We start from the raw sequence: 25,845 nt of genomic DNA on the forward strand, positions 1-25,845 counted from the left end.
TATACTGCATTTATCAATTTAATGCAATTACTTCAGAGAAATCTTTGTTTATTTTAGGGTCAACTACACTGATATTGGCTGCTGCATTTGCTTTTCTGCTGCATGAACATCCTCAAGATCATCCAACAATAACAGAAGAAGAATTGAAGTACATAACGGATGGACAAGAAATGGATCTCTCTGAAAAAGTATGACTGAAACTAAACAGTTGTAAAGTTAAAATATTTATTTCTATGAAGAAGACTTCAATTCATTAAAAATAATTAAATGTGTCAAATATATATTAAACTCGTATAATTCTTCCAAAATTGCATTTTAAACCAAATTCCTGTATCCAAATATCTGTCGCGAAAATCTTTCAAAAGCTTTATTTTTCAGGTTCATCTATTAATTACAACTTCTGAATTTTGCGCTATTTCTCCCTATATATGTCGAAGATTGAAATTTTGAACCTTCGTATTAGATACTATTTTGAAATTTTGAACTTTCGTATTAGATATTGTTTAGAAATTTTGAACTTTCGTATTAGATATTGTTTAGAAATTTTGAACTTTCGTATTAGATATCGTTTTGAAATTTTGAACTTTCGTATTAGATATCGTTTTGAAATTTTGAACTTTCGTATTAGATATTGTTTAGAAATTTTGAACTTCCGTATTAAATATTGTTTAGAAATTTTGAGCTTCCGTATTAGATATTGTTTAGAAATTTTGAACTTCCGTATTAGATATTGTTTAGAAATTTTGAGCTTTCGTATTAGATATTGTTTAGAAATTTTGAACTTTCTTATTAGATATTGTTTAGAAATTCTGAACTTTCGTATTAGATATTGTTTTGAAATTTTGAACTTCCGTATTAGATATTGTCATCCAGACGATGTTAGGTATCTTGAATGCAGTACAATATTGTGAAGATGTCATAAAATTATTGGACATTTTGTCATTTTTATTGTACATTACAACTTTAGATATAAACCATATATATAAATAAAAACAATTTTTGTATAGAATATGAAATCAGAAACGCAGAGGAAGCCGTTACAAGGGATTCTTTGCCAATAAATTCAGTGAAAGAAAAGGATACATTGGTTAAAATGTATAATTCTCATTTAATGAAATGCACATAACGAAACTTTTGCATTAACAAAAGTTTTAGAAATCGTATATATCAATCCATCATGATAGGTGCTATATTGCCAAGGAAAGCCCAGAAACAACAATATACCACTAGAATACTTGGTTTAAAAGATTTTGATTTTGAAGCGATATATCCTTCGAATTTGTTTATTCCACCATGACAAGGGTTATAATGCCAATAAATTTGTAGAAACAAAAACAAACTGTTGATATACTTGAATCAAATGCTCAGAAGATTTCACAACTGAGACAATACATTCTTCTAAATTGTTTTTTCCACCATGTCAGACGCAGTAATATCAAGAAATACAAAGAAACAATAACATAACCATTGGAATATTTGAATCAAGTGCTCAAAAGACTTCATTTTGAAACGATATATCTTTAGAATTTGTTTATCCCACCATGCCAGATGCTATAATGCCAATAAAATCGTAGAAACAAAAACAAATTGTTGATATACTTGAAGCAAGCTCTCAGAAGACTTTGCATCTGAAGCGATATTTGCTTCGTATTTGTTTATTCGTGCGGGTTACCTCTGTGGTTTTATAAATTTTTATCTCATAGATAAGCCATAGGTTATTGTATCTAAATACACCTATTAACCGATCGCGATCAATGGTGAAACAAAGTAACTAATTTCAGCCAATAACTTGAAGCGAGAATACCAAAGGCGGTTTCTATTTGCCCTAAATACGACTAATCATTGTACTTTAAATAGTCTAAGCCGATAATCTTTTTTAAATGAACATGGAATTAAGTAGAAACAAGAAAGACAATTGAAGCTCATAACAAAATTGCTTGAAGGTGTTATTAAACAAAAATGAAAAAAGTGGTGGTTTGGCAGGTCAGTATTGAAACTTATTTAGTGATCTATCCCAAACTCTCTTGCATATTCTCTATTAAGTTGTTATCTCCATGCCCCCCGATAGAATAGTGATCCTTAAAAAATGGCCACGAATGCATTGCATAGCATTAGCGGAAAATTAGTTACGAAATATTGATCTCTGGCGCGAACTTAGAATTTCTACTGGATCTATAGATCAAACCTTGACTAGAACTAGGAAAATGGTGAAAGATTTAGGCGCATTATTTCAAAGCGATTAAAACCAAAATTTGACTCAGAACAACGGTAGTAATCACAAAAACACACATTAAATTCCATATATTTTAAATCTTTGCATTTTTGAGTTATCATATTGGCATATTTGTGAAAGTACAGGCCGAAAGAAGGTCAGTCACTTGACGGATTTATTTCCAAATAAGGTGCTTATATTTTGCTTTATTTATGTTAAATCTGTGTACCAAATGTAGTTCATCTAGATCTTTATGTTTTGCATTTATCGTGTTAACTTATTTTCGGACAGCCGGAAAGATAAACTTCTTCTGAAAAGATTTCTTTCAAATTTTAAAGACATTGTAGCGGATTGTTATGGGCAAGGATAGAACCTGGGACCTTGTGGTTCACAGCCGAGTAACAAGACCACAAGACAAAAAAAACTGCCCGCATTTCGTAGCTTTAAGCTTTTCACCACAACATCCACAAATATATTTAATGGCATTTTAAAGATGTTCAATGTATCATAATTCCTTTTTAATAAAAAAAAAATCAAGAAGAAAAGGCATCGGTAAGGTAATATTCCTTCCTTCAAGTAAATATACTGTGATATGTACTCAACCATTAATCAAGACATGTACGGCCAATTGAGAAGTTAATAATCACTCAGAGCAACAACTAACTCGGCTAATTCATCTCTGCTAATATCGCTTAAGGTTTGATAGCATGTGATAGAAAAAAACTCCCTTTCAGGCATTTTAGAGATAAATAAACACCCACTCAAAAGTTTTTTAAACAATTTTCAGCAAGTGTGGAGATTAGTTCGAATTATGTTAAATAAATAAAGATATATATTTTATTTGCTATAAATTCTATATAAGAAATTCCTTATTTTTTTCATGCAGACCCCTTCGACGCCCTGGAAAAAGATGCTCACATCTCCTGCTAGCTATGCTTACTTTTTTGGATTATTTGGTCATTACTGGTCAATTGCATATTTTCTAATCGTCCATCCAACGTTTATGGGTACAGTTTTACATTTCACCATGACAGAGGTAAGATTTACAAATTAAATATTTTTAAAAATAAGTAAGATCCCTCCCGGTTGATACAGAACGTTTCCTAATATTGTGCAAATTTTGTATTATTCAATATTCGCCAATAATGAGAATATTGTTTATTATTGTGCAATATTGTATTATTCAATAGTCGACAATAATGATAATATTGTTTAATATCATACAATATTGTAACAATATAAGTGTGCTACTGAGGATTAATATGAAAAATGAGTTTTTAAATGCCATAAACTCAGGAGTCTGACAGACCTATACAAAGTGATAAAACTTAAGTAAGATATATCTCGGGTGGTACAGAACGCTACATAATATTGTCCAATATTGTGTGACATTATATTATTTATTATTCAACAATATTATACAGTATTGCGATTATTATTTAATGTCATACTATAATGTACAATATAAGTGTTCCAGCGGGATTAAGATGAAAATCATGTTTTTAAATGTCATAAACTCAAGAGTCTGATAGACCTACACAGAGTGTATATTTATAGTATGCCTATACATCAAGGATTGGAAAAATAATGTCTGCCATTACTATAAGTTTTCATTTCAAAAAACTGTTATGGCGCCCTTAGCAGCAGAGCTTGGAAATTTTTGTCGAAAACCTTTACATTGGTATTCATAAATTATGGAACAAACACAAGATATTAACTATTGTGCAGCAAAGTGAAATATGAATGACCAAATAGAATTGTCGTGATTTCCAAATACAGGAAATAGATTACACTGATTAGGTGAGGAAAATGCAAGCAATTCACACAAGTAAATTAATGAAGGTGTAAAAATGTTATTGCGGCATTGTATTATGCGTGCGATTAGTTTTTTCTATTTATAAAGCAAATGAAATAAATCAAAAACACATTTTAATGATTACAATTGTGAAAATATTTTCATTAATTTAGAAGTTCAATCAGAAAGATTACTTATGAAATCGGAATAGCTAAAAGTGTTACTGGAGGGCTGTGAAAAAGATTTTATGACATTGGGACCGTTACTAGATATTATAATCCACTAACCAAAATTACTTATTCATTACTCTACTCACTAAAATTACTAATTAATTATTCTACTTACTAAAACTACTAATTAATTACTCTACTTATTAAAATTACTAATTACTCTATTTTCTGAAATTACTAATTAATTACTCTACTTACTAAAACTACTAATTAATTACTTAGTAAAATTATTAATTACTCTATTTACTAAAATTACTAATTAATTACTTTACTTACTTAAACTACTAATTAATTACTCTACTTATTAAAATTACTAATTACTCTATTTACTAAAGTTACTAATTAATTACTCTACTTACTAAGACTACTAATTAATTACTCTACTTACTAAAATTATTAATTACTCTATTTACTAAAATTACTAATTTTAAAGAAGAAAAATCCAAAAGAAATTATCATAAAACTGCTTTCAAATGATCATGGAATGTAAAGCTATTTATGGGTAAAAAAATATTATAGCAGATGTACTCAAAAGGTAATATCGTTTTAGTTTTTCACCCTGTAAACAAGTTAAAGGTGTCCCTTTTATGATAACATCTGTGAAGATATTATAATTTAGAAGATGCATGTTCAGTCAGGGAGAATGCATGTAAAATTACTAAAAAAAGGAAAGATAAGAATGGGGTCGGGAATACATCATGAGGAAGGATTAACATTTAAGAAATGTCTCTTAAAAGATAACGAAAGAAGATATATTTATAGTCTATTTAAAACATCAATATATTTGTCGTAAATCTGAAACTACTTAATGTTGAGCCAATAGCCATTACAATAGGTTAGCTGTGGGGCGATTTTATGGCCAGCGCAGACGTATCATCGAGTATTGATTCAGCCTCTATTTAATCAAACTTTTTCACATACAGTAAATTCTCGATTATCCGGTTCAAGACTATCTGGCTTCCGTACTATCCGACCAAGTTTTCTATATCGTAATTAATTGAGGAAGGCAAGGTATTACATTGACAACATTGCCCAGACTTTAGAGGCGAGAGTCTGCTACGATCATCTTATGTGTCATGTGCAAAATACAAGTTGTGATAGGAAAGGAGCAACATCCTGCTCATTGTTCATTGTTTCGTCAGTGTGTGACGGACCTCAATTATTGCCGCTGTTCCTGATTATAACTGCACTGTATGCACAAATTCGTAAACAGTTCTTTGGGTATGCTTACTGTTTTTTTAAGTTTACCACAGTGAAGTGAACAGAATTCATGGTAAAATATGAGCAGTTTATATCCTTTAACTTACTTTCCTCTAATAAATTCTTTCAATGCAGTATGTAAATATATAAATAAACTACCAGTACACAGCCTTCTATTCTGACTTGACGCGTTACCGACAACTGTTTCTATGTTTCGCTGAGGCGCGGCCGCGTTCGCATTCTACATGGCTTGAAATGAATGGAGGGCTCAGCACTCAATAAGAAGCGAAAAAATACGAATTGTTACAGTGAGTATTGATTTAAAAACCTTTGTCATCTGGTGTTGGTGGGCAAAGAAATGAGTTCATAGAATTCTAGCTTATCTGACCTTTTTATTAACCGACCTGCCCTTCTGCCACATTAGGCCGGATACTCGGAAGTGTACAATATCATTTATTTTCAATGGAAGACTAATGCTTTTGCTTCTTTGATTAATCTTCATATCAATTCAATCAATAATTCTATTTTTCTAAACAATTTCAAAAGAATGTTTCATATTGAGCTCTAATGTTTAGAAAATGTCAATTCCCTTTTAGATAGAATTTCTATGATACATTTATCTATGTCTTATTCAGAATGGATTATCCTCTTGCGGACCAGTTTTGATGAAAAGCATTGGTGGTATCATCGCGAGCTTTTTATCTAACTGGGTGACAAAGAAAAATTTCATTAGCATTGATAAACTCAGGAAAGGATTTACGCTCTTTGGTGAGTAACGGCGATTCTATTTTAAATCATTTTGTAGAACTTAGATAAAAATAGATAGATAAACTAATAATTGAATTTTGAAGTTAGTAACATATTGTATTGGGAATGTAAGACACAGCAAAATTTTGGAATCTTACTAGGATTGGATATGCAATTCTAACATTTCCAACTACAGATGATAATGCTTAGACGCCAGCTTGAAACGCATATAATTCTTCTGTGTTGTATCCTGATCTGTGTACTACCCGTTTCCTTTGATACAGAAGTTGTATAATAATAAAAATCAACACCATTTTTGTAGATGGTTTCGATAGAGCAATCTGTTGCTTTAAAACCTAAAGAACAGTGTAGCTAAATGTGATTAGTTGATTTGTTAATTGGAATAGGAGTTATTATTGTAAATGCAATTCTGACAAGCATATAATTATAGATAATAATGCATAGACGCTAATTTGAAAAGCGTATAGTTATTCTATATTGAATCCAGATCTGTGTACTATTGATTTCCTCTGATACAGAAGTCGTATAATAATTAAAGCAATATCACTTTTGTGGGTGGTTTCGATTGAGTGATCTGTTGCTTTAGAACCTAAAAGACAGTGCAGCTAAGTGTGATTAGTTGATTTACTAATTGGAATAGGAATTGTTATTGTAAATGCAATTCTGGCAAGTATATAATTATAGATAATAATGCATAGACGCTAATTTGAAAAGCGTATAGTTATTCTATATTGAATCCAGATCTGTGTAATATTGGTTTCCTCTGATACAGAAGTCGTATAATAATTAAAGCACTTTCACTTTTGTGGGTGGTTTCGATGGAGTGATCTGTTGCTTTAGAACCTAAAAAACAGTGTAGTTCAATGTGATTGGTTTATTTACTAATTGGAATGGGAGTTACTATTGCAAATACAATTCTGGCAAATATGTAATTACAAATGATAATACACAGATACCAACTTCAAACGAATATAGTTCTTCGATGTTGTATCCAGATCTTTATACTATTGGTTTCCTCTGATGAAGAAGTCGTATAATAATTGAAGCGGCGGCGTATTGGCATAGGGATAGCGTGTCTTCCCCGTGAGCTGGGCGTCCCGCGTTCAAGTCCCGGTTCGGGCATCATTATTCTACTTCTGTGTTCTATCTTTGCGTTGTGTGAATATTCCCCCCTATAAAAAGGGTTTATATAAGAGAATGTGATGTATGAAGTAGCTGAGTCGTACTCTTGACCCGAGTTGGCACTACTGAAAAAAAAAAAAAAAAGAGACGCTGCTCACTCGGCTTAAATCGCTGACAGATAACTGTCAGCGGGCTTGTAAAGTGCCATAAATAACAACAATAATAATTAAAGCAATGCCATTTTTGTGGATGGTTTCGATGGAGTGATCTGTTGCTTTAAGAACATGTAGTTGTTGTTTGTTATGGCACTTGTTATGGATAAGCCCGCTGTTACGAAGACAGAGATTTAAGCCGGTGGAGGAGCGTCTCTTGTTTGTTTAGTAGGGCCAAGAGTACGGCTTTGCTGCTCACGCATCATTCATTCGCTTGCACAACCTCGTTTTACAGGAGGGCAGATTCACATATCTCACTGATAGAACAACGGAAGAACAACCATGCTCAAACCGGGACTCGAACCCTGGACGCCCACGTCACGGGGAAGACGTGCTACCCCTATTCCAGGACGGCAGAGCTTTAAAAACCTAAAACATAGAGTATCAAAATGTGATTGCTTGCTTTGCAAATTTGAATGAGATTTGCTATACTAATTTCTAATTCATTTTGAATATGATTTCATACCAAGAAAGAAGGCACCTTTACTAGAGATTTAGACCCCCGGGGGGGGCACCTCGAAATGAGGATCAGATGCTTCCGGCATGGTGGTTGGATCTCGTCACCCTGGAGGGTACACTAATAGGTGGGGGATCTGGCTCCTCCCATCGATGACGGGACGTACTTCCTTCGGGGAGGGTTGTACCGTGGCCGGTGACGGCCCTTAGAACTCAACCACAGTTCCCGCCAATGTTGCTGTTGCGGCGGTCCGGTCATTCAGTTTTATGGTTTAAATCCGTGTGCCTTCGGGAGGGTCGGAGAGTTAGATGGTTGACTTACTAGAGATTTAATACCAAAATTTTCCTGAAATTCCTGAAATAAAAATCATTTCCTCCAAACTGTTAACAAAAGTGTTACTTCTTCATATATTCTACGATTTCAACATCTTTGGAAACAAGTTGCGCATAATACTGGTGAATGCATTTGAAGGCTATAAACATATCAAATTAGCATCTATATTATGGAGGCTCTGGTGATACAGTTTCCATCATTCAATCGCCAATCCTTGAAGTATATCAGGGATCGAATGAAAAATTTATTACAAAATTCTGCCTTTACACGCATAAAATATATGTCTTATACAAACTCTTATGTTGAAATAATCGATGCATGTACTCCCAAATCTGTTGGCTTAACAAGTAAACATTTAAAAAATCAAGTTGAAATATATTAATTTTTGGAATCTCTCATTTACAAAAAAAATAAGGTGTAAATTACAATATTGTTCTACATTTGTATTTTTAACGCTTCCCCGACGTTGAGAATACTTTTTGTTATCTTTCTAGGATTTCTAGGGCATTTTTACCTACATATGTAATTTTCCACAATTTGTACTTTCATTCCTGTTTTCACCAGGGCCGCTGTGACCTGGCAATAGGGTTTCGGATTCAGAACCAGAGATTTTAATGCTCGAGGCCGAATTCCAAAGAAGACTTAAGCAGGTCTGATGCGCGTTAAATCCGTCGAATTCAAACGTCTTCCGGCTGGCGTATTACAGAAGTTTGGAGAGAGGGTTCCATATCAGGTGTTGTCCTTGTCATCTGAACACTGTTCAAAATTACGAGGTCCGTCCCAAAATAGCCGTGCTGCTTTAAAATGAGACGTTAATATAACTGAATTTAACTGCAGTTTGTACCATTTAAGTAGTAAATCCAAAAAGTGTAAAAAAAGAGTAATATTATGTTCATCTATTCCTAAAATTTGATCTTTTGAAAAGTGTTTGTATTTATGTTCTCTAACATATTTCTATCGTTTAAAACACTTCTTGTTAGCCTCCACGTATGTCCAGAGAAATTTTGCCTAACAAAGTGATTTTCCGTAATTTCTGTTTTTCATCAAGTTTATAAAATTATTTCTTCAGTCCATTGAAAAATGTAAAAAAGGGATTATACCGTAATTATTTGTTTACAAAAACTTAATCCTTTTAAATGTGTTTATACTTTTTAAAACTTGTTGTGTTTGGCAATATTTCTCGGTTTAGGAGCTTTTGGTTTCGCTATCTGCATGATAGGAATGGGGCTGGCCGGATGCAACGCTACCATCAGCATACTCCTGTTTTCGTTATCCTTGTTTACATCAGGAATGGCTCTTTCTGGAGTCATGATCTCAGGCATGGACATGGCACCCGTACATGCAGGTTTGAATTTTTTTTCCTTCTTTTTTTTTTTAATCTTACTAGCCAACACTGTCATCGATCGAAAAAGCCACAATACCATTTAAGTCTATCAGCATGGAAAGGTTACAAACCACCGTTCCACCCGAGTCGCCAGGATATCACCGTTTCTAAGATAGAACATCTGCTTTACCCAATTTTATAGAATAACTTTTCCCCTTTTTCGTTTCATTAAATATATATATATATATATATATATATATATATATATATATATATATATATATATATATATATATATATATAATAAGAACACCTGCTTTACATAATTTTTTAGAATAATTTTTTCCTTTTTCGCTTGTTTTAAAAAAACAACTAAACATAAAAAAGAAACGTATCAAAATTCTAGACAAACTGCGCATTACATAAATTTAAAAAAAAAATATTCTTTAGTGCCCATAAGGTTTAAATGCTCAGTGACTCTTTTTCAGTAATCATATAAAAAAATTCTTTGTTTCAGTAAAAAATATTATTATATTAATTGCAAATTAATCATTTCTACTTTAATTTAAAGCATAAATTCTACGGGAGCTAACAGAAAATTAGAGAGATACATATTACGTTATGACTGAAAGCCTTTATAATATTATGAATGAATTATATGACAATCAAAATTTGAAGTTTTTAAATATTTTGATGAAGAAGCTATTAAAGTAGGAATTGCATAAAATATTTAATTATAAAAACTTTTAACGAGCATTAAGATTGGCGAACCGGCTGGTAACCAAAGGCGGCTAGTGAAACAATATAATATTTTTATACAAAAAAATACACATCGCTTTCAGCTTCATCAAAACGAAAAGGACGAATTTTTATTTACGAATCAACTTAATCGATTTGTATTAGAAGTACAATCGATCTGAAATTCCTGTTAATGTATCTGTTGTAATAACATCAGAATGAATATATAACAATAGGCCTAAACAAGACAAATGACGCAGTCCAATAAAAAGAATAAAAAAGTTATTCTTAACAATTAAAATCCATCACAATAGAAATATAAGAACATACTAAGCATATTAATGTTTTCACGTTCTCGATTCGAAGTATAGATAAAGTATTGCAATTGTCTAAAAATTCGAATTTAGGATTTTGACAAATCTTTACGTTTAAGACACCCCTCATTTCAAATGACATTATGTCTCAAAAAAATTCTTTAAGCTAGACGGTTAAAATTTGATATAGGGAATTAAGATGAAATGAACAGATTTCAATGAAATTTTGAACTAAATATTTTCATATAAATTCCATGTGTCTGACTATTCTAATACAGATAAACTCGATAATTTCCAAACGTAAAGATCAAGGTGAATAAAATTTGAGTCACAGGTTTCGCATCTAAAATAAAAATTCTTATCGAATTTTGAACGAAAATATAAATTCTTATCAAATTTTGAACGAAATCTATTCATGTAAATTCCATGTGCCTGACTATTCTAATACAGATAAACTCGATAATTTCAAAACGTAAAGATCAAGGTGAATAAAATTTGAGTCACAGGTTTCGCATCTAAAATAAAAATTCTTATCGAATTTTGAACGAAAATATAAATTCTTATCAAATTTTGAACGAAATCTATTCATGTAAATTCCATGTGCCTGACTATTCTAATACAGATAAACTCGATAATTTCAAAACGTAAAGATCAAGGTGAATAAAATTTGATTCACAGGTTTCGCATCTAAAATAAAAATTCTTATCGAATTTTGAACGAAAATATAAATTCTTATCAAATTTTGAACGAAATCTATTCATGTAAATTCCATGTGCCTGACTATTCTAATACAGATAAACTCGATAATTTCAAAACGTAAAGATCAAGGTGAATAAAATTTGAGTCACAGGTTTCGCATCTAAAATAAAAATTCTTATCGAATTTTGAACGAAAATATAAATTCTTATCAAATTTTGAACGAAATCTATTCATGTAAATTCCATGTGCCTGACTATTCTAATACAGATAAACTCGATAATTTCAAAACGTAAAGATCAAGGTGAATAAAATTTGAATCACAGGTTTCCCATCTAAAATATAAATTCTTATCAAATTTTGAACGAAATCTATTCATGAAAATTCCATGTGTCTGACTATTCTAATACAGATAAACTCGATAATTTCAAAACGTAAAGAGCAAAGTGAGTAAAATTTGAGTCACAGTTTTCACATTTAAAATATAAATTCTTAACAAATTTTAAGTCATATCTGTAAACAGTTGATAATCTGCCGGCCAATACTTTTGCATGTACACAAATGCGATGACATATGTCAATGAAATTTTGTGTATCAACTTCTGACTTCAACTGTAGTTTCGTAGGGCCATGGTGGGCTGGTGGTAAGGTCTCTGCTTGTGAGCCGTAGGGTTTCAAGTTAGAGACCCGATTCCACCAAAGAACCGTCGTGTAAAGGGGCCTGTAGCACGTTAAATCCGTCATGCCCCCCCCCCCTCCCGCTGGTGTAGTGTGGCCTGGAGAAGGGGATACCAGCTTAGGTGTCGTCCTCGTCGTCTGACCACGGTTCAAAATGACGAGGTCCGTTTCAAATAGCCCTAGTAGTGCTTTACAATGGGACGTTAATATAACTGAACGATCGATCAGAGAAATGACTTCCAAAATACATTTTCGCACATTCGACTGAGTAAAATTGCTAGATTCATGTCAAATATTTATTTTTCATGGCTAATGTTCGCCAAGGGCAAGCTAGACAATCTCGGTCTGGCCCAACTTCCATAAAAAAGAGATAAATATTGAAATTTTGTAATAAATGATGTTTTATAAGTTTTCATGACACTACATTCATAGCATTCTTAATCTTTCAAAGATTTGACATTTCAATTTGTTGCAATTTCTGTGTCTTTCATAGGCGCTCTCATGGGCATTGCATGCACCATTGCTGGGTTATCATCACTTATTATTCCACTCTTAACAGGATTTTTAACCACCCATGTAAGTATTGTTTGTTGAAAATTCTAATTTTTTAATTCACTGCATATATTTGTCACAAAACGGATGTTTCGCAATTATTTCTGAATAACTCAATTAGACGATAGACCGTGTTGACTATAGCTATTTTTACTAAGCTTATTTATTTTGTATGTAATTTTATCGAATTTATTCGCTACTGCTATTATTATCATTAGATTGCATTTTTTCTCGAATGCAACTGGTCAGCCTAAAGTCGCCAACAAAAGTCGCCAAAGGGCAAGAAAGGATACGATTTAAATTAAAAATGCAGCTAGCTTATTTTTCAAAGTGATATGTTTGATTTTTTTTTTCTGATTATCTATTTTTATGGATTCATTTTAATTGCTATACATTTACTGGAAAAGAAAATAAGAGATCTTAAATGTTTGCATTTATTTCTCATTTCTTTTCACTTCTCCCCATTTTTGGTTCAACAGTATATGATATTCATGCCGGATCACCACAGTGAAGTAATTTCTATATAAACCCTGATATATTACATTCACACTGAACCCTAAATTACAATTAATCAGCATTTCGTTATATAGATTCTTTTATTAACAATTCATTACCAAACATTTACCATTATTACCATTTTTCTTTCACTAAAAAATTATATGCTAAAAGAAATGAATTAAAAATTTTATATCTATTAGAAATTATCTAACCGTTTCTTTTCTATCAGAATTTAATTACCATTAAAAATTCAACATTTATTAGAATTAATTTAATTTTAAATGTCTCATCCTACTGACCAGGCCACCACAACATTAGTGGGATCTAAGGTTTAGCCATAAGGGCCATCACCAGCCACGATAAAACCCTTCCAGTGGGAAGCACGTCCCATAATCGTAGAGGTTAGCCTATCCACATTATTTCTGTACCCACCCAGGTAGTGAGAACCAACCACCATTCCGGAAGCTTCTCATCCTCATATCGAAGGGTTGCCCTCCTCCGGTGGGAGGGACTGACACATTACTGGCGACTTTAGTTTATCATTAATATATTTATTAAAATAGTTTATCTTTAAAATTTATCAACATACATTACTTTATGGAAAACAAGAGCTTAGTTATCTTTAACAAAACGAAATACAATTAATCGAACATGCAAATTAAAATAAATTAATAAATAGCCAGGAATAATATAAAGTAATTTATTTATTCTTAAAACAGGAAGCTCTTTCTGAGTGGAAAAAGGTCTTCTGGATATCGTCTGCCATCGTGGGACTCAGTGGCGTCGTCTACGCCGCTTTTGGATCTGCAGAAGTTCAAGCTTGGAATTTTCCTGGTGGAAAGTTTCCTGAAAAGTTAGAAGAAGATAAAGGAAAAGGAAAAGCTGAAAATAAATCCACAGAGCCTTAAGAAAGTTTTCAATGGCTTTATTTATGTACAAATATGTTAATGACGTTAATGTTGAACACAAATAAACATAACTCTTTTTTTTAAATGCGCCTTGCTGTAGTATTTTAATTATGGTCATTTTTTCGCAATAGCAGCTTTTTTAGGTAAAACAATTCGAAAATTGTGATTTTCTAGGATATTATGCATTTAATTATAGATTCCTCATGCAGGTTTCAAGATGTGGTGGAAACCAGTTTTGAAATTTGAAAGGTGTGACTACGTCCGGGATGAATTTTTTGGAAAAACATTCGAAACAAGTTATGTTTTTTGAATATATGCATACAAAATATTGAAAAAAATATCTGTGAAACCAAAATATACTAGTTAAATGGCAAATATTTTTCAAAAAAATTAGAAAAATGAATTTTTGGAAAAACATTCGGAAACAGCTATATTTTTGAATATATGCATACAAAATATTGAAAAAAATATCTGTGAAACCAAAATATACCAGTTAAATGGCAAATATTTTTCAAAAAAATTAGAAAAAGAAAAACAAAAATTTTCTAGTTTAGATGTTTAACGATATACGCACCATAAAGCAATAAGACAGTAATCCATTTATAAAAAAATAACCCGCTATATTATATTAAGAGGCATATTTAGCATTTCTACATCCACCAAAGACCATATAAATCAGTGACTGAACACATAAAAATGAAATTATCTCTATGAAGACAATCACTCCAGATTTCAGCTGAGGGAAAACTAAAAAGTCATTTATCATAGTCAATTATACAAATGCTATTAAAAATATTCAGAAAATTTACAACAAAAGTCTAGGGAAAAAAATCAGAAAGATTTAAACCGTTATGATAGTAAATAATGCTCAATTTATAAAGATATATTAATATCTGAATATTATTATGCACTAAATCGAAAACAAAGATGCATTTCTTTTCGTGCGTATGCGTGCTAAAGCTATACATGGAATATATTATGGAAGACAATTCTAACAAAAGAAAAGAAAAGGAAGAAAATCTAAATAAGCAAAAAATTTACGCTTCTTTTGTTGCAAAACAATGTATTCGCTAAAACTCCGATATTTTTTGAATAGGAGAATATAAGCACATTGTAGCGTTGACTCCGAATAGGGAATATAGTTTTGCTTATGAAATTGAAAACGAAATTTAATGTTTGAATTGGAATGAGGATAACAGATTTTTTTCCGAGTGATATTGCTCAGAAGTGTTTTAATTTTTATGTAAATTCCAAAATTATAAAAAAAATTGAATTTTTTTAATAAATTCATCGAATTTGAGGTACATAGGTCATTATTTATGAATAGTACGGGCTCTCTCTATGGAAAAAGTGACTGAGAAATATTCTATGCAAACGCATTTAAAAAAATTAATATCGGATTATTATATTAGAAAAGAAAATACTGTAACATGACAGAAAATAGAGAATAAAATAAAATACTGTTTATACCTTTCTCATCTCCTACCTCAAAAAAAAAAAAATATGAAAGTTGAGAAACTTCCATATAGTATTTGAATTTCGTTTTCCTCGTGCGTAAATTAACTTATAAGTATAAGTCGCCTCAATCCAGATGCTAGTACGTTCTTCCTACGGGAGAAGTTGTATTTTATACAGTGACAGTCATTAGGATTGAATTCTGCCACTATTCAAGTGTTTGTTCATGGTAATTGAACGACAGTCACAATTCGGGTGGACTGTCATTTATTTACCCCGAATGCTATGACAGGGCGGGAGTACCTTCACTTTATGTCTATATCTTTATCGTTTATGTATCGTTTCAACACAATCCTATTTCATTCGTAACGATTTTAATGATCCATCATTTTTAGAATGAAAAAAATTCCAAGTTTCTCTTATCATTCTGAAGGGTAAAATCAATCTGATATTAATAACAATCGCATATAAAAATGATTAGTTGAGGTCTATCCCCTTTTAATGAAAAATTTAAATCTAAATCATTTTTTTCTTTGGTTCCTCGCGTACTGATTCAAGGCATGTCAGCCAAAAAAGCATCTGAGTTTATCCAAATACTTTCTTTTAGCATAAAATTTATTTCTTAACCCCTTTTCCTACAAATGCCTTGAGAGCGAGAGCCATTGCGATTGTAATAAAAAAAAACAAGTTTCAAACAATCAAGACTCAAGTGGGACACAATTTTATAGTATTTTGATGGATATGGTCCTCTTTGAAATCGTCATAACAAAGATGACCACCTAGTCAGTTACCTAGTCACTTAGTAGTTATTTTCTTATTTTATAATTCAATATTAAAATTACTTTGAATGCATGGATAAGTGAAAAATTCAATGGATTTTCAAATAAATCAAAATAAGAAAATATTCCCAAAATAGAAAGGAGAATCTTATTAGACAGAAGAAATAAAAGAAGAAAGAAAATAAAGCAGTTAAGTGGTTAAGCAAAATAGGACATGAAGGCACCGGTTTCAAATGTGTTTAATCTTTTCTGAAACGTGTTATAAAGCATGTTCAGTGTATATTATCTCAAAAGCACTGTTTATGGGGATAATCTAAACAATTGAGCCGATCTGGAAGATGCGATACTCCGACATGTGAGTAACATTCCTCCTGATATGCTAAGAGCTACTGTTGAGAATACAGTAATGCGATTGACCTTGCTTTTAAAAAATGGTGGACGCCAATTGAATATGCATTATAACACATTTCAGAAACGAGTGAACACATTTTTAACCGATGTCTTCATGCCATATTTTGTTTAATATTATTACATATAGCGCCATTTTCCCCCTGGTGGTGAGTTTTTGAACTTGTTTAGGCAGAAAAGAAATTTTCATGACCTTCTTTTACCAAGTTTGATAACATTTGGTCCAGTAGATTTTTTATGACCATTTCAAAGTGTATCTTTAATTGTAACCATCCTGTACTTCTTTTAAAAACATTTTCACTTTATCGACATAACTCTTAATATTGGTCGGTGTTTTTCAAATGAAAGAAATCTAAATATAGCTCTTAGAATTCCTTATCACACTGATGCAAATAAATATTTAGAACATCGCAACATTTTTTCCTCGAGCGGTTTTTCTCTAAGTATTATCATGAAAAGCATCTTAAACTTATCAGAATTTCTAAACCCTTTATTTTATAAAAGTGCACATACTATCTGTAATAAAATAATTTCATATCGACTAGTTAACTGTAAAACACCGTTGAAAGTTTCATTTTAAAATTCTCTTGAAATTAAAACTTTAAGCGAAAAAACATTGGACTTTTATTGGATATTTATACAAATAATTAAGGTTTATTTTGTTTGAAATTTTTTTGCTATACTTATAACTTGCTTCACAAAAAGTTTAAACTCTACTAAACTTTTTTCTTTGTCTTAATGTATTGGCCTCATCATCCAAAACTGTAAACAAAACTTTTTTTTTAATTAGCGATTTTTGTAATTCTCTATTGTAGAACATCGTTTGCTTTGTAAAATATCAAATTTTATGTATTTGGTTAGCAATTTTGGTTAATAAAATATTTAAAAAATTTTTTATTACTTTTCATATTGTTTTTATTTCGTTTGTGTTTTACATAAACAAAAATATTTCAGACAATATAAAACCTCATTTATGATACCCATGAAATAATTGCATTGAAGTACTTTTAAGTATAAATTAACTTTTAAATTAAAAAGGCAGTATGTTAACTTAGAAAAGTTTAAACTTGTGACATTTATATTCATTTTCCTTGGATAATATAATATTTAGAATTTATTCTAATTAAATTCACCGCAACCTTTCTTTTAAAACATTTTAGTAATGATTATTTTAGGTAATTTTGAACATGATGATAATATTTGAATAGATACAATTCGTATTCAGCTCTTTGAAAATTAACTTCATTATATGGTTTTATTTAGTTTGACTTCCTTCATGTTTGCAATCAATTTTTTTTCATGATTATAATCAATTTATGGCATTTTTTCACAGATTTTCTGATGTATAAGAATTCTAAAACTTTTTATTATTTGCTGATGACAGTAAAATAATTTAATATTTTAGAATATTTAGATAAATAATTTGTTTTAAAAAATCATTGAATCATAAAATCTGAATATTGTTATTAATATTCTTTAAGAATTCGTGCTTTTTAGATTGTCAATATTTTAAGTGCATAACTAGCAAAAGTTATGAGGTTACTGAACAAGCAATACTGCTCTTTCTTTAAAAAAGATGGAACTAGGTATTATTTCCTTCGAATATAGAGGGAAATGTTGCGAAAAAATTGTGTAGCTAGAATTCTTCACTATCCGAAGAAATTTTGTTAGAACTCATATAAATCTATTAAACAAAATGTTACGTCAAAACTATCCAAGTGGAGTGTCAACAAGGATTCGTATAGAATACATTAAGTTAGAAAGAGTAGATGGAAAATTCAGTTAGATAATTGATCATAAGTTTAAATATTACGATCGAAGTAACAGTTAAATTTGTAATTACATTCATGTGATACAAAAATCTAAGATCATTTCAGTTTTGCATCTACTTTGAATGAGTCCATGTTTCTGAAACTTTTAAATATTACAAGCAAATTTTATGAAACTGAAACGACCTTTTCATAAAACTTTGACAATCCACTTCATCATCACTGCGTTAAATTCTTTTAGAGACCAAAAATGCACTTTCTGTCCGAAAGAGGTGTTTTATCTCGAAAAGAACTATTGTGAAGGAAAAAGTACTCATTATTAAATATAATGTCACAAAAATATTTCTAATATTTGGCTTGTTGAAGATGATAAAGTCACATTACATATTTTGCAAACTGTGGTAAGATGCATGCGTTTTCAAGATCACTTAAAGACCCACAGAAATTGTCTCACGATCCACAAATTGGGAATTCCTGTAGTAGTTTATTTTCATTATTATTGAAACAAGACGTTAATTATTTATTTTTTTAACTCTTAAATGCCTTCACATCGGGAAAAATAGAACAGCCTCATCATCAAATTTACAACAAATATTTCGATCAACATATTTATTGAGATAAGCATGGATAATTTCAATAAATTTATTCATTTTATTCTTATCTTTCAGATACAATCTTAGAAACATGTTTGAGTAAGAAGTATGTTATATTCCTCAAACAATGTTTGGTTAGGCAAGTGCCTGGATAAGAAGTATTCTGATTGCTAGTAAAACCAAACTTCAAATTTTGTTTATTCTTAAATCTACCAACGTAAAACATCCTCTTCATCATATTTAAGACAAACATTTCAGTCAACATGCTGAGTCAACATGGATAATTTCTGTAAATTTATCCATTTTTTCCTTGTTTTTCAGATATAATCTTAGAAAAATGTTTGAATGAGAAGTAGTTTATATTCCTCAAACAATGTTTGAAAAAAACACTGATGAAGGTTCAAAACTTCAAAAAAAAGTTGTGCGATATTCCAGGTCTCGGCTGGCCATCTGCCTTTCATGTTTGGGGTAAGCTCTAAAGTGCTTACATATCATGTAAAAAAAAGTTTATAAAATTATTTTTTTTTAATTCCAATGAACTAGATATTTAGGATCCTAGAAAGTAAATACCTTCACCAATTAAAATATGGCAAAAAATAATAGAACATTAGCCTAATTTCTAACTAAAGTATATAGCTTGAACTAGTACATTAAATATTATCTTCATCAATGACGAGACATGATAGCTTTTTATAGCATCTCCTCCTCGGATGGAGATACAACTTTTATGAAAAGAAAATAAAAAGCTTGTTTCTCAGCATATTCGTCCTGGGAGATCTTGTCAAAAAGGAAAATAATGCAATCTTAATGCATAAAAGGAATCTTAATACAAAAAAAAAGATATGAAAACCAAAGATTGCGATGCCCAGGTAGATGAGTGGTAATGTTGGTAATAGAACTGATTATTTAGGGTCCTATAAAATAAATATCTTTACCAATTCAAAGAAATCAAAAAGTAATAGAAGATTAGTCTCATTCTTAAGTATATGTCTTGGACTGGTACATTAAACATCATTTTCATCAATGTCGAGACATCGTACTGAAGCGTCTCCTTATGAAATAACGATGCAACTTTTGAGATAAGATAGACAGTGTGTCTCGCAGTATTCCCGTCCTACAGGCTTCTTAGTTTATTTATATATCTTGGACTAGTATATTAAACATTAATTTCATAAATGTGGAGACATCGTAATGAAAACTCTCCGTACCAAATAAAGATGCAATTTTTGTGAAAAGATAATAAACAGTTTGTTTCGCAATATTTCTGTCCTGAATGCTTCTTAACTGAAGTACATACCTTGAGCTAGTACATTAAACATCAATATCGAGACATCGTAATGAAGCGTCTTCTTATCGAGTATAGATGCAACTTTATGATAAGAAGATAACCAGCTTGTTTCACAGCATTTCCGTCCTGGAGGCTCTTGTCAGAAAGGAAAATCTTAATATTGCAAAAAGACGTTGCAAGATCCGGAAAATTGCAAGGTCCGGAAGATAATTACTAGTAATGGAACTAATTGTTTAGAGTATTAGAAATTAAATACTTTCACAAATTAAAAGAAAGCAAAAAGTAATAGAATATTAGTCTAATTCTTAAGTATTGTCTTGGATTGGTACATTAAACATCATTTTCATCAATGTCGGGATATGATAATGAAGCCTCGCCTTATCGAATAGAGATGCAACTTTTATGATAAGATAATAATCAGTTTGTTTCGTAACATTTCCGTCCTGGAGGCTCTTGTCAGAAAGGAAAATATTAATGCTGCAACAAGACAGAAGATGACGACCGGGAGTTAACTGAAAACATCGGAATATTTAACTGACAAATCTGCCACGAATCTTCGCAGTATAGCTACCCGTTTGAGAAAATAGCACATGCATAAATTTCATAGCCTTTAAATACATGAATTTTTATTTTTAATAAATAAAATTTGAAATAAACGGGGATATGGGTTAAACACAAAAAAAAACGCATAAGACTTTTTTAATTCAAAAAACATATTGATGTATTTCTACATCATCATGAACAATTACTCCTTGAGATCTACTGAGTTCAAAAGTATAATATTTCAAACATAAATATTACCTCTCATTACATTATAAAACATGAAAAATCATCAAACAATAACTTTTAGCGTTTAAATATAAAGGGAAAATTGCATTTGCTACATAATCATTGTGTGGCACTCTTACATAGTAAGTTACACCTTAATCTGTTTGAAAATATAGGCCAGTGATCACGCCGTTTTTTCGTTCACCCATAAAAGTAAAATTATGATATGAACCTCTAAGTTTAGTGAAATTGCATTCATGTCCATAAATTAACCCTTTCTAGGGCCGTGGGAAGTATGCTTCCCACTAAATTTATCAATCTTTGTATGAAATTATGTAGGTTGGCATAAGTTCTGACAAATTTTTTTAGTAAGTCAGGAACTTAGATGCTTCAGTTCTTTATCTCAGACAAAATGATGTGTCTTGATTTCTTACTAAATAATTAATTAATTAATGAATCAAATTAAATTTATCTAATAAGCCAAATGAATCCCTTTTCTTATTATAATTTCAAGCCTAAAAATATTTTAACATAATATGACTAGAAGAAAATGGCTCTTTAAAGAATTAAGGATAATTCAGTCACGCGGAAATCGAGCTTTAAAATACATATATTACCCGTAAAATGACTACACACATCTTCTAAAATCATATTCAAATTTCAGGGAGCCAGCAGATGACACCGATAGTAGGTCACAATAACGAGACTGCAATAGAGTGATGCATAAGGAATACAGACAAAGAAGTAAAATTGTTCGCAAGCGCTTTATAAGCCTTTCTATGCAATAACTGCTTAGTTATGACACAAAGGAGGCATTTACGTGGTAGAATTATCGGCCGTCTGGAATGTGGACGTACCCAGCTGGAACTATCAGAGGAACTTCGAATCGTCCAGAGTGTCATCTCCAGGCTTTGGCAATGATTCCAAGATGATGGTAATGTGAGTAGACGTTACAGCACAGGTCGCCCCCGAATTACAACTCCGAATGAGGACCGGTATTTGGAAGTTACTGCCAAAAGAAACAGAAGGAACACCTGTCTCGTCAGTTCTCTTCAGCCACTGGTGTGACAGTTTCAAGGCAGACTGTATACAGACGCTTAGGGCAGATTGGTCTGTATGATCATAGGCCTGTCAGATGTGTTCCACTTACTGCAACTCACTGTCGCCTGCGGTTAGCCCGGAGTAGAGAACATGCACCGCAACAGTGGGCCAATCCACAGAAATGTGAACACCGCAACAGTGGGCTAGTGTGATGTTTTCCGACGAGTCCAGGTTTAGCTTGCAGTCTGATTCTCGCCGGACTTTCCTATAGAGAACGCCAGGTACCCGCTACCACCAAGAGAACGTCATTGAACGACACCGTTACAGTGGTGCAGGATTGCTCGTTTGGGGAAGAATTATTCTGGGTTCCAGAACTAACCTGCATGTTCAAATTGGAACCAAATCTATCGGGGCGTCATTCTGGAACAACATGCAAGTTTGTTTCGGGACCCCATGGGCGCAGAATTCTTGTTTATGGATGACAACGCCCTTCCTCACCGTATAAACATCGTAAACGAATGCCTTCGATCGGAGGATATCACCCGTATGGACTGGCCAGCATTCTCACCGGACATGAATCCAGTAGAGCACGTGTGGGACATGCTTGGCCGACGAGTTGCAGCCCGTCAACCACCTCCTACATGTCTACCGGAACTTCGGAGAACATTGCTTGATGAGTGGTGTATTATTCCCCAAGATCAGATCGATAATTTGATACTCAGAATGCCTAGGCGTTATACGGACTGTATTATATTGTCTGGAAAACATACTATGTATTAACAATCATACCAACCATGTAATATTGATTTTTGTGAACAGGGATTTTTTTTTTATGTATTCAGCTTCAGGGAGCAGAAAAATAGCAATTTTTATTAATAATATCAAACATATAGCATCTTTTTTGCTATTTACCTTTTGTTTAATAAATAGGCTTTACAAATAAGTCACACTTGTTTTGCTTCTAACTCTTTCATTTCCTGAACCTGCATTATCCTTAATTTATGGACATGAGGGTAATTTATTGTACTTTCTAAAATTTTTAAAAATTTTCGTTGTTTATTAAAATTATTTGCGATTAATGTTTTAAGTATGAATTATTTTTTAAAATTGTTAATATTTAAAAAAAGTCAGAATGTCATAACTGCTACTTTAATTTAAAATTATTAGTAGTTGTTGTATTTAATTTAAATTTTCTTACTTTCAATGTACTTTCCACCTCGACTACAGCAAAATGTCTGTAGTATCTTTCATTTATCACAAATTCTTCCTTGATTTCATTCTGAGATAATTTAATTTATCGTTATCTCATCTTACGATGATTAAACTTAATTTTCTGGATAGAGAATATTTGTATTTTTGAAACGTTTGAAAGAACATTAAAGAAGCTGAAGCATATTCGTTTTGGAGCAATAATATGAGAATTATTGTATTATAGAATACTTAGAGAATACTGATTTATTGGGATTATTGACGTAATCGTATTACTATTGTGATTTTTCATTTTTGGAATTTCAAATATTTTTCAAAATGAATTCAACTTCATGAATCGTAGAATGAATGTTTCTAAATAAAAATGTGACTTTCAAAAATATTAAATAGTCAGAAAGCTTTCAATAAACTGTAAAAATTTATCTTAAATAGCAACAAAGATTATTATGAGCCTTCTCTCCATTTCAAGAACGCTGATTTACAAAAGCTGAATTTTGTACATGGTCCATTGGTAATTTAGAAGTATAAAGTACTGATAAAGGAATGAAGCTTTTATAAGAAAAGATTCAAAACTTGGAATGATATGTTTCTTATATTAAATTTATTACGCATTTTTGTGAATAGTTAATATTAAATGGAAAATATTCATATTTTTCATGGTTTTGGAGTTTTTTGCATCATTTTGAATCTGTATTAATTTGTGACTTCGTTGTGTTTTCTATCTAACATATAAAAAATTATATTGAATTTTGTGATTATAAAATCTTTTTGAAATCATTCCAATAATTTCCTCAGCTATTTTAACATTGATGTGGACGCGATGCATCCTCCAACAAAAAGCAAGTGTTTCATGTCAAACACAGTTACGTTCGGTACTTTTGGATATTTACGGTCCCTGACTTTTATCCCCAACCAACAAGAAATATCGCCAAGACGGTTGCATTATGTATAATGGATCTTTACATAATCTGAAAATCTTCAAATAAATTGTAGGCCATAAATATCAACAAGTACCTTATCTTCTTTCTCCCTATTTAGAAGAGTAAATAACTGCATTTTCGGCGTCTTCTGGTACTTTAACCCTGAAAAGGCCATAAAGAGAACGATTCATCATCGCCTCTGAATAATAAGAGACCGAAACATGGTATAGTAGACTATTAAACCCATTCTTATTTAATGCTATTTCGGAAAGTAATGCTCGAAGAACAATGACTGTGTAAAGTAAAAAAAGAAGCATCTTATATTATTTAAAAGAGATTTTCCGATCCATTGTCATTTAGCACATTTATCAGATTTAGGTCTTTAATTTTTTTTTTTTTTTTTTTTTTTTACTAAACTTTTATTTTTATTCACATCTAAATTCTTTTCTTTTATATTTTTCTACAGAATAGGATCACGTCATGCTTGCCAGTTTTAATGAAAAGTATTGGCGGAGTTTGGACCAGTATAATATCATACTGGATATCAAAGAAGAATTTGGCAGGTCTAAACAAGCTCAAAAAACTCACAACTGTCTTTGGTAAGTTTTTCAGATATAAATTTATTAATTTTTTTTTTTAGAATAAAGTCGATGAACATCTTATATAATAGTTTGGTCATATAAAAAAATATTTTTCTGAAAAATATCTCTTTTCAAGTGATATAATGTCGCAATTTTGAAAATTCCGCATTAGGTTCAAATTTAGTGGCAAATAAATCTTTGTTTCATGCACTTGTCATATTTACATCTATGCATAATATAAAATGAAGTTTCCTGAATATTCTATCGTCTATATATTTGAAAGAGAAAAATTCAAGAAATACTTAACTGATATTGGAGATATTTGCACCATTTTCTAGGGCATTTATTGGGAAAGGTTTTAGTATATTGAAATCACATCAAAATAAAAAAAAAGAGTTATATAATTGCGATTTTCATTATTTTCCTACAATTCGCGCATGCGTAAAACAGCAGTATCTGTGCTTTGCACTTATCCAAGCACGTGCGAAAACCTGAAACTGCGATTGCACAAATGGCAAGAGCTGTGGTATGTATATGCGATATATTTCTTTGTTTACGTCTGATATTAAACGGGGATTCAAAACTCATTACCCCCCCCCAAAAAAAAGGAAATCCAACCTTGGCCGGAACACATTCAATACCGAAACGCTTCGTTTGTTGCGCGATAATAAAAATGTAGATGAAAGCAACATTCGGTTAGCGAATATTAAAGAATGTCCACACTTAGGTAAGGAGAGACTTCTGTTGAGCCAAGTAACAGTCTCTCTTTAAATCATACTGCAAATGAATTGCAGAGACAGAATGAATCAATGTGTGCTATAAAAATTATTTAGTAGTTATTTTCAATGATTTTTAAATATATTTTTACATTTGTTTGATGTTGCGTGACATGCCCATGTCATATCGGGTGGAGGCTAGACTTAAATTTGTAGCTAATTTTCCCTCTTGGGTGTTATTACACGGGCAACGCTGTGAGGGTACTGCTAGTTAATTATAGT

At 31.4% G+C, this 25,845-nt stretch overlaps 1 protein-coding gene across 1 annotated transcript in view; it reads left to right on the plus strand.

Annotated features, from left to right (window-relative positions):
* The window catches only part of LOC129972760 (sialin-like), a 29,017-nt gene extending 14,944 nt beyond the window's left edge, over nucleotides 1-14,073 (plus strand). The window contains exons 5-10 of the mRNA XM_056087011.1: nucleotides 58-188; nucleotides 3,099-3,248; nucleotides 6,073-6,205; nucleotides 9,519-9,674; nucleotides 12,572-12,654; nucleotides 13,848-14,073. Of these exons, the coding sequence (XP_055942986.1) occupies nucleotides 58-188; nucleotides 3,099-3,248; nucleotides 6,073-6,205; nucleotides 9,519-9,674; nucleotides 12,572-12,654; nucleotides 13,848-14,036 (842 nt within the window). The 3' untranslated portion in view covers nucleotides 14,037-14,073. The remainder of the gene's footprint in view (nucleotides 1-57; nucleotides 189-3,098; nucleotides 3,249-6,072; nucleotides 6,206-9,518; nucleotides 9,675-12,571; nucleotides 12,655-13,847) is intronic.
* Nucleotides 14,074-25,845: the final 11,772 nt, after the last annotated feature.

The sequence above is a fragment of the Argiope bruennichi genome, chromosome 6 (genome assembly GCF_947563725.1).
Source record: "Argiope bruennichi chromosome 6, qqArgBrue1.1, whole genome shotgun sequence".
NCBI lineage: Eukaryota > Metazoa > Arthropoda > Arachnida > Araneae > Araneidae > Argiope > Argiope bruennichi.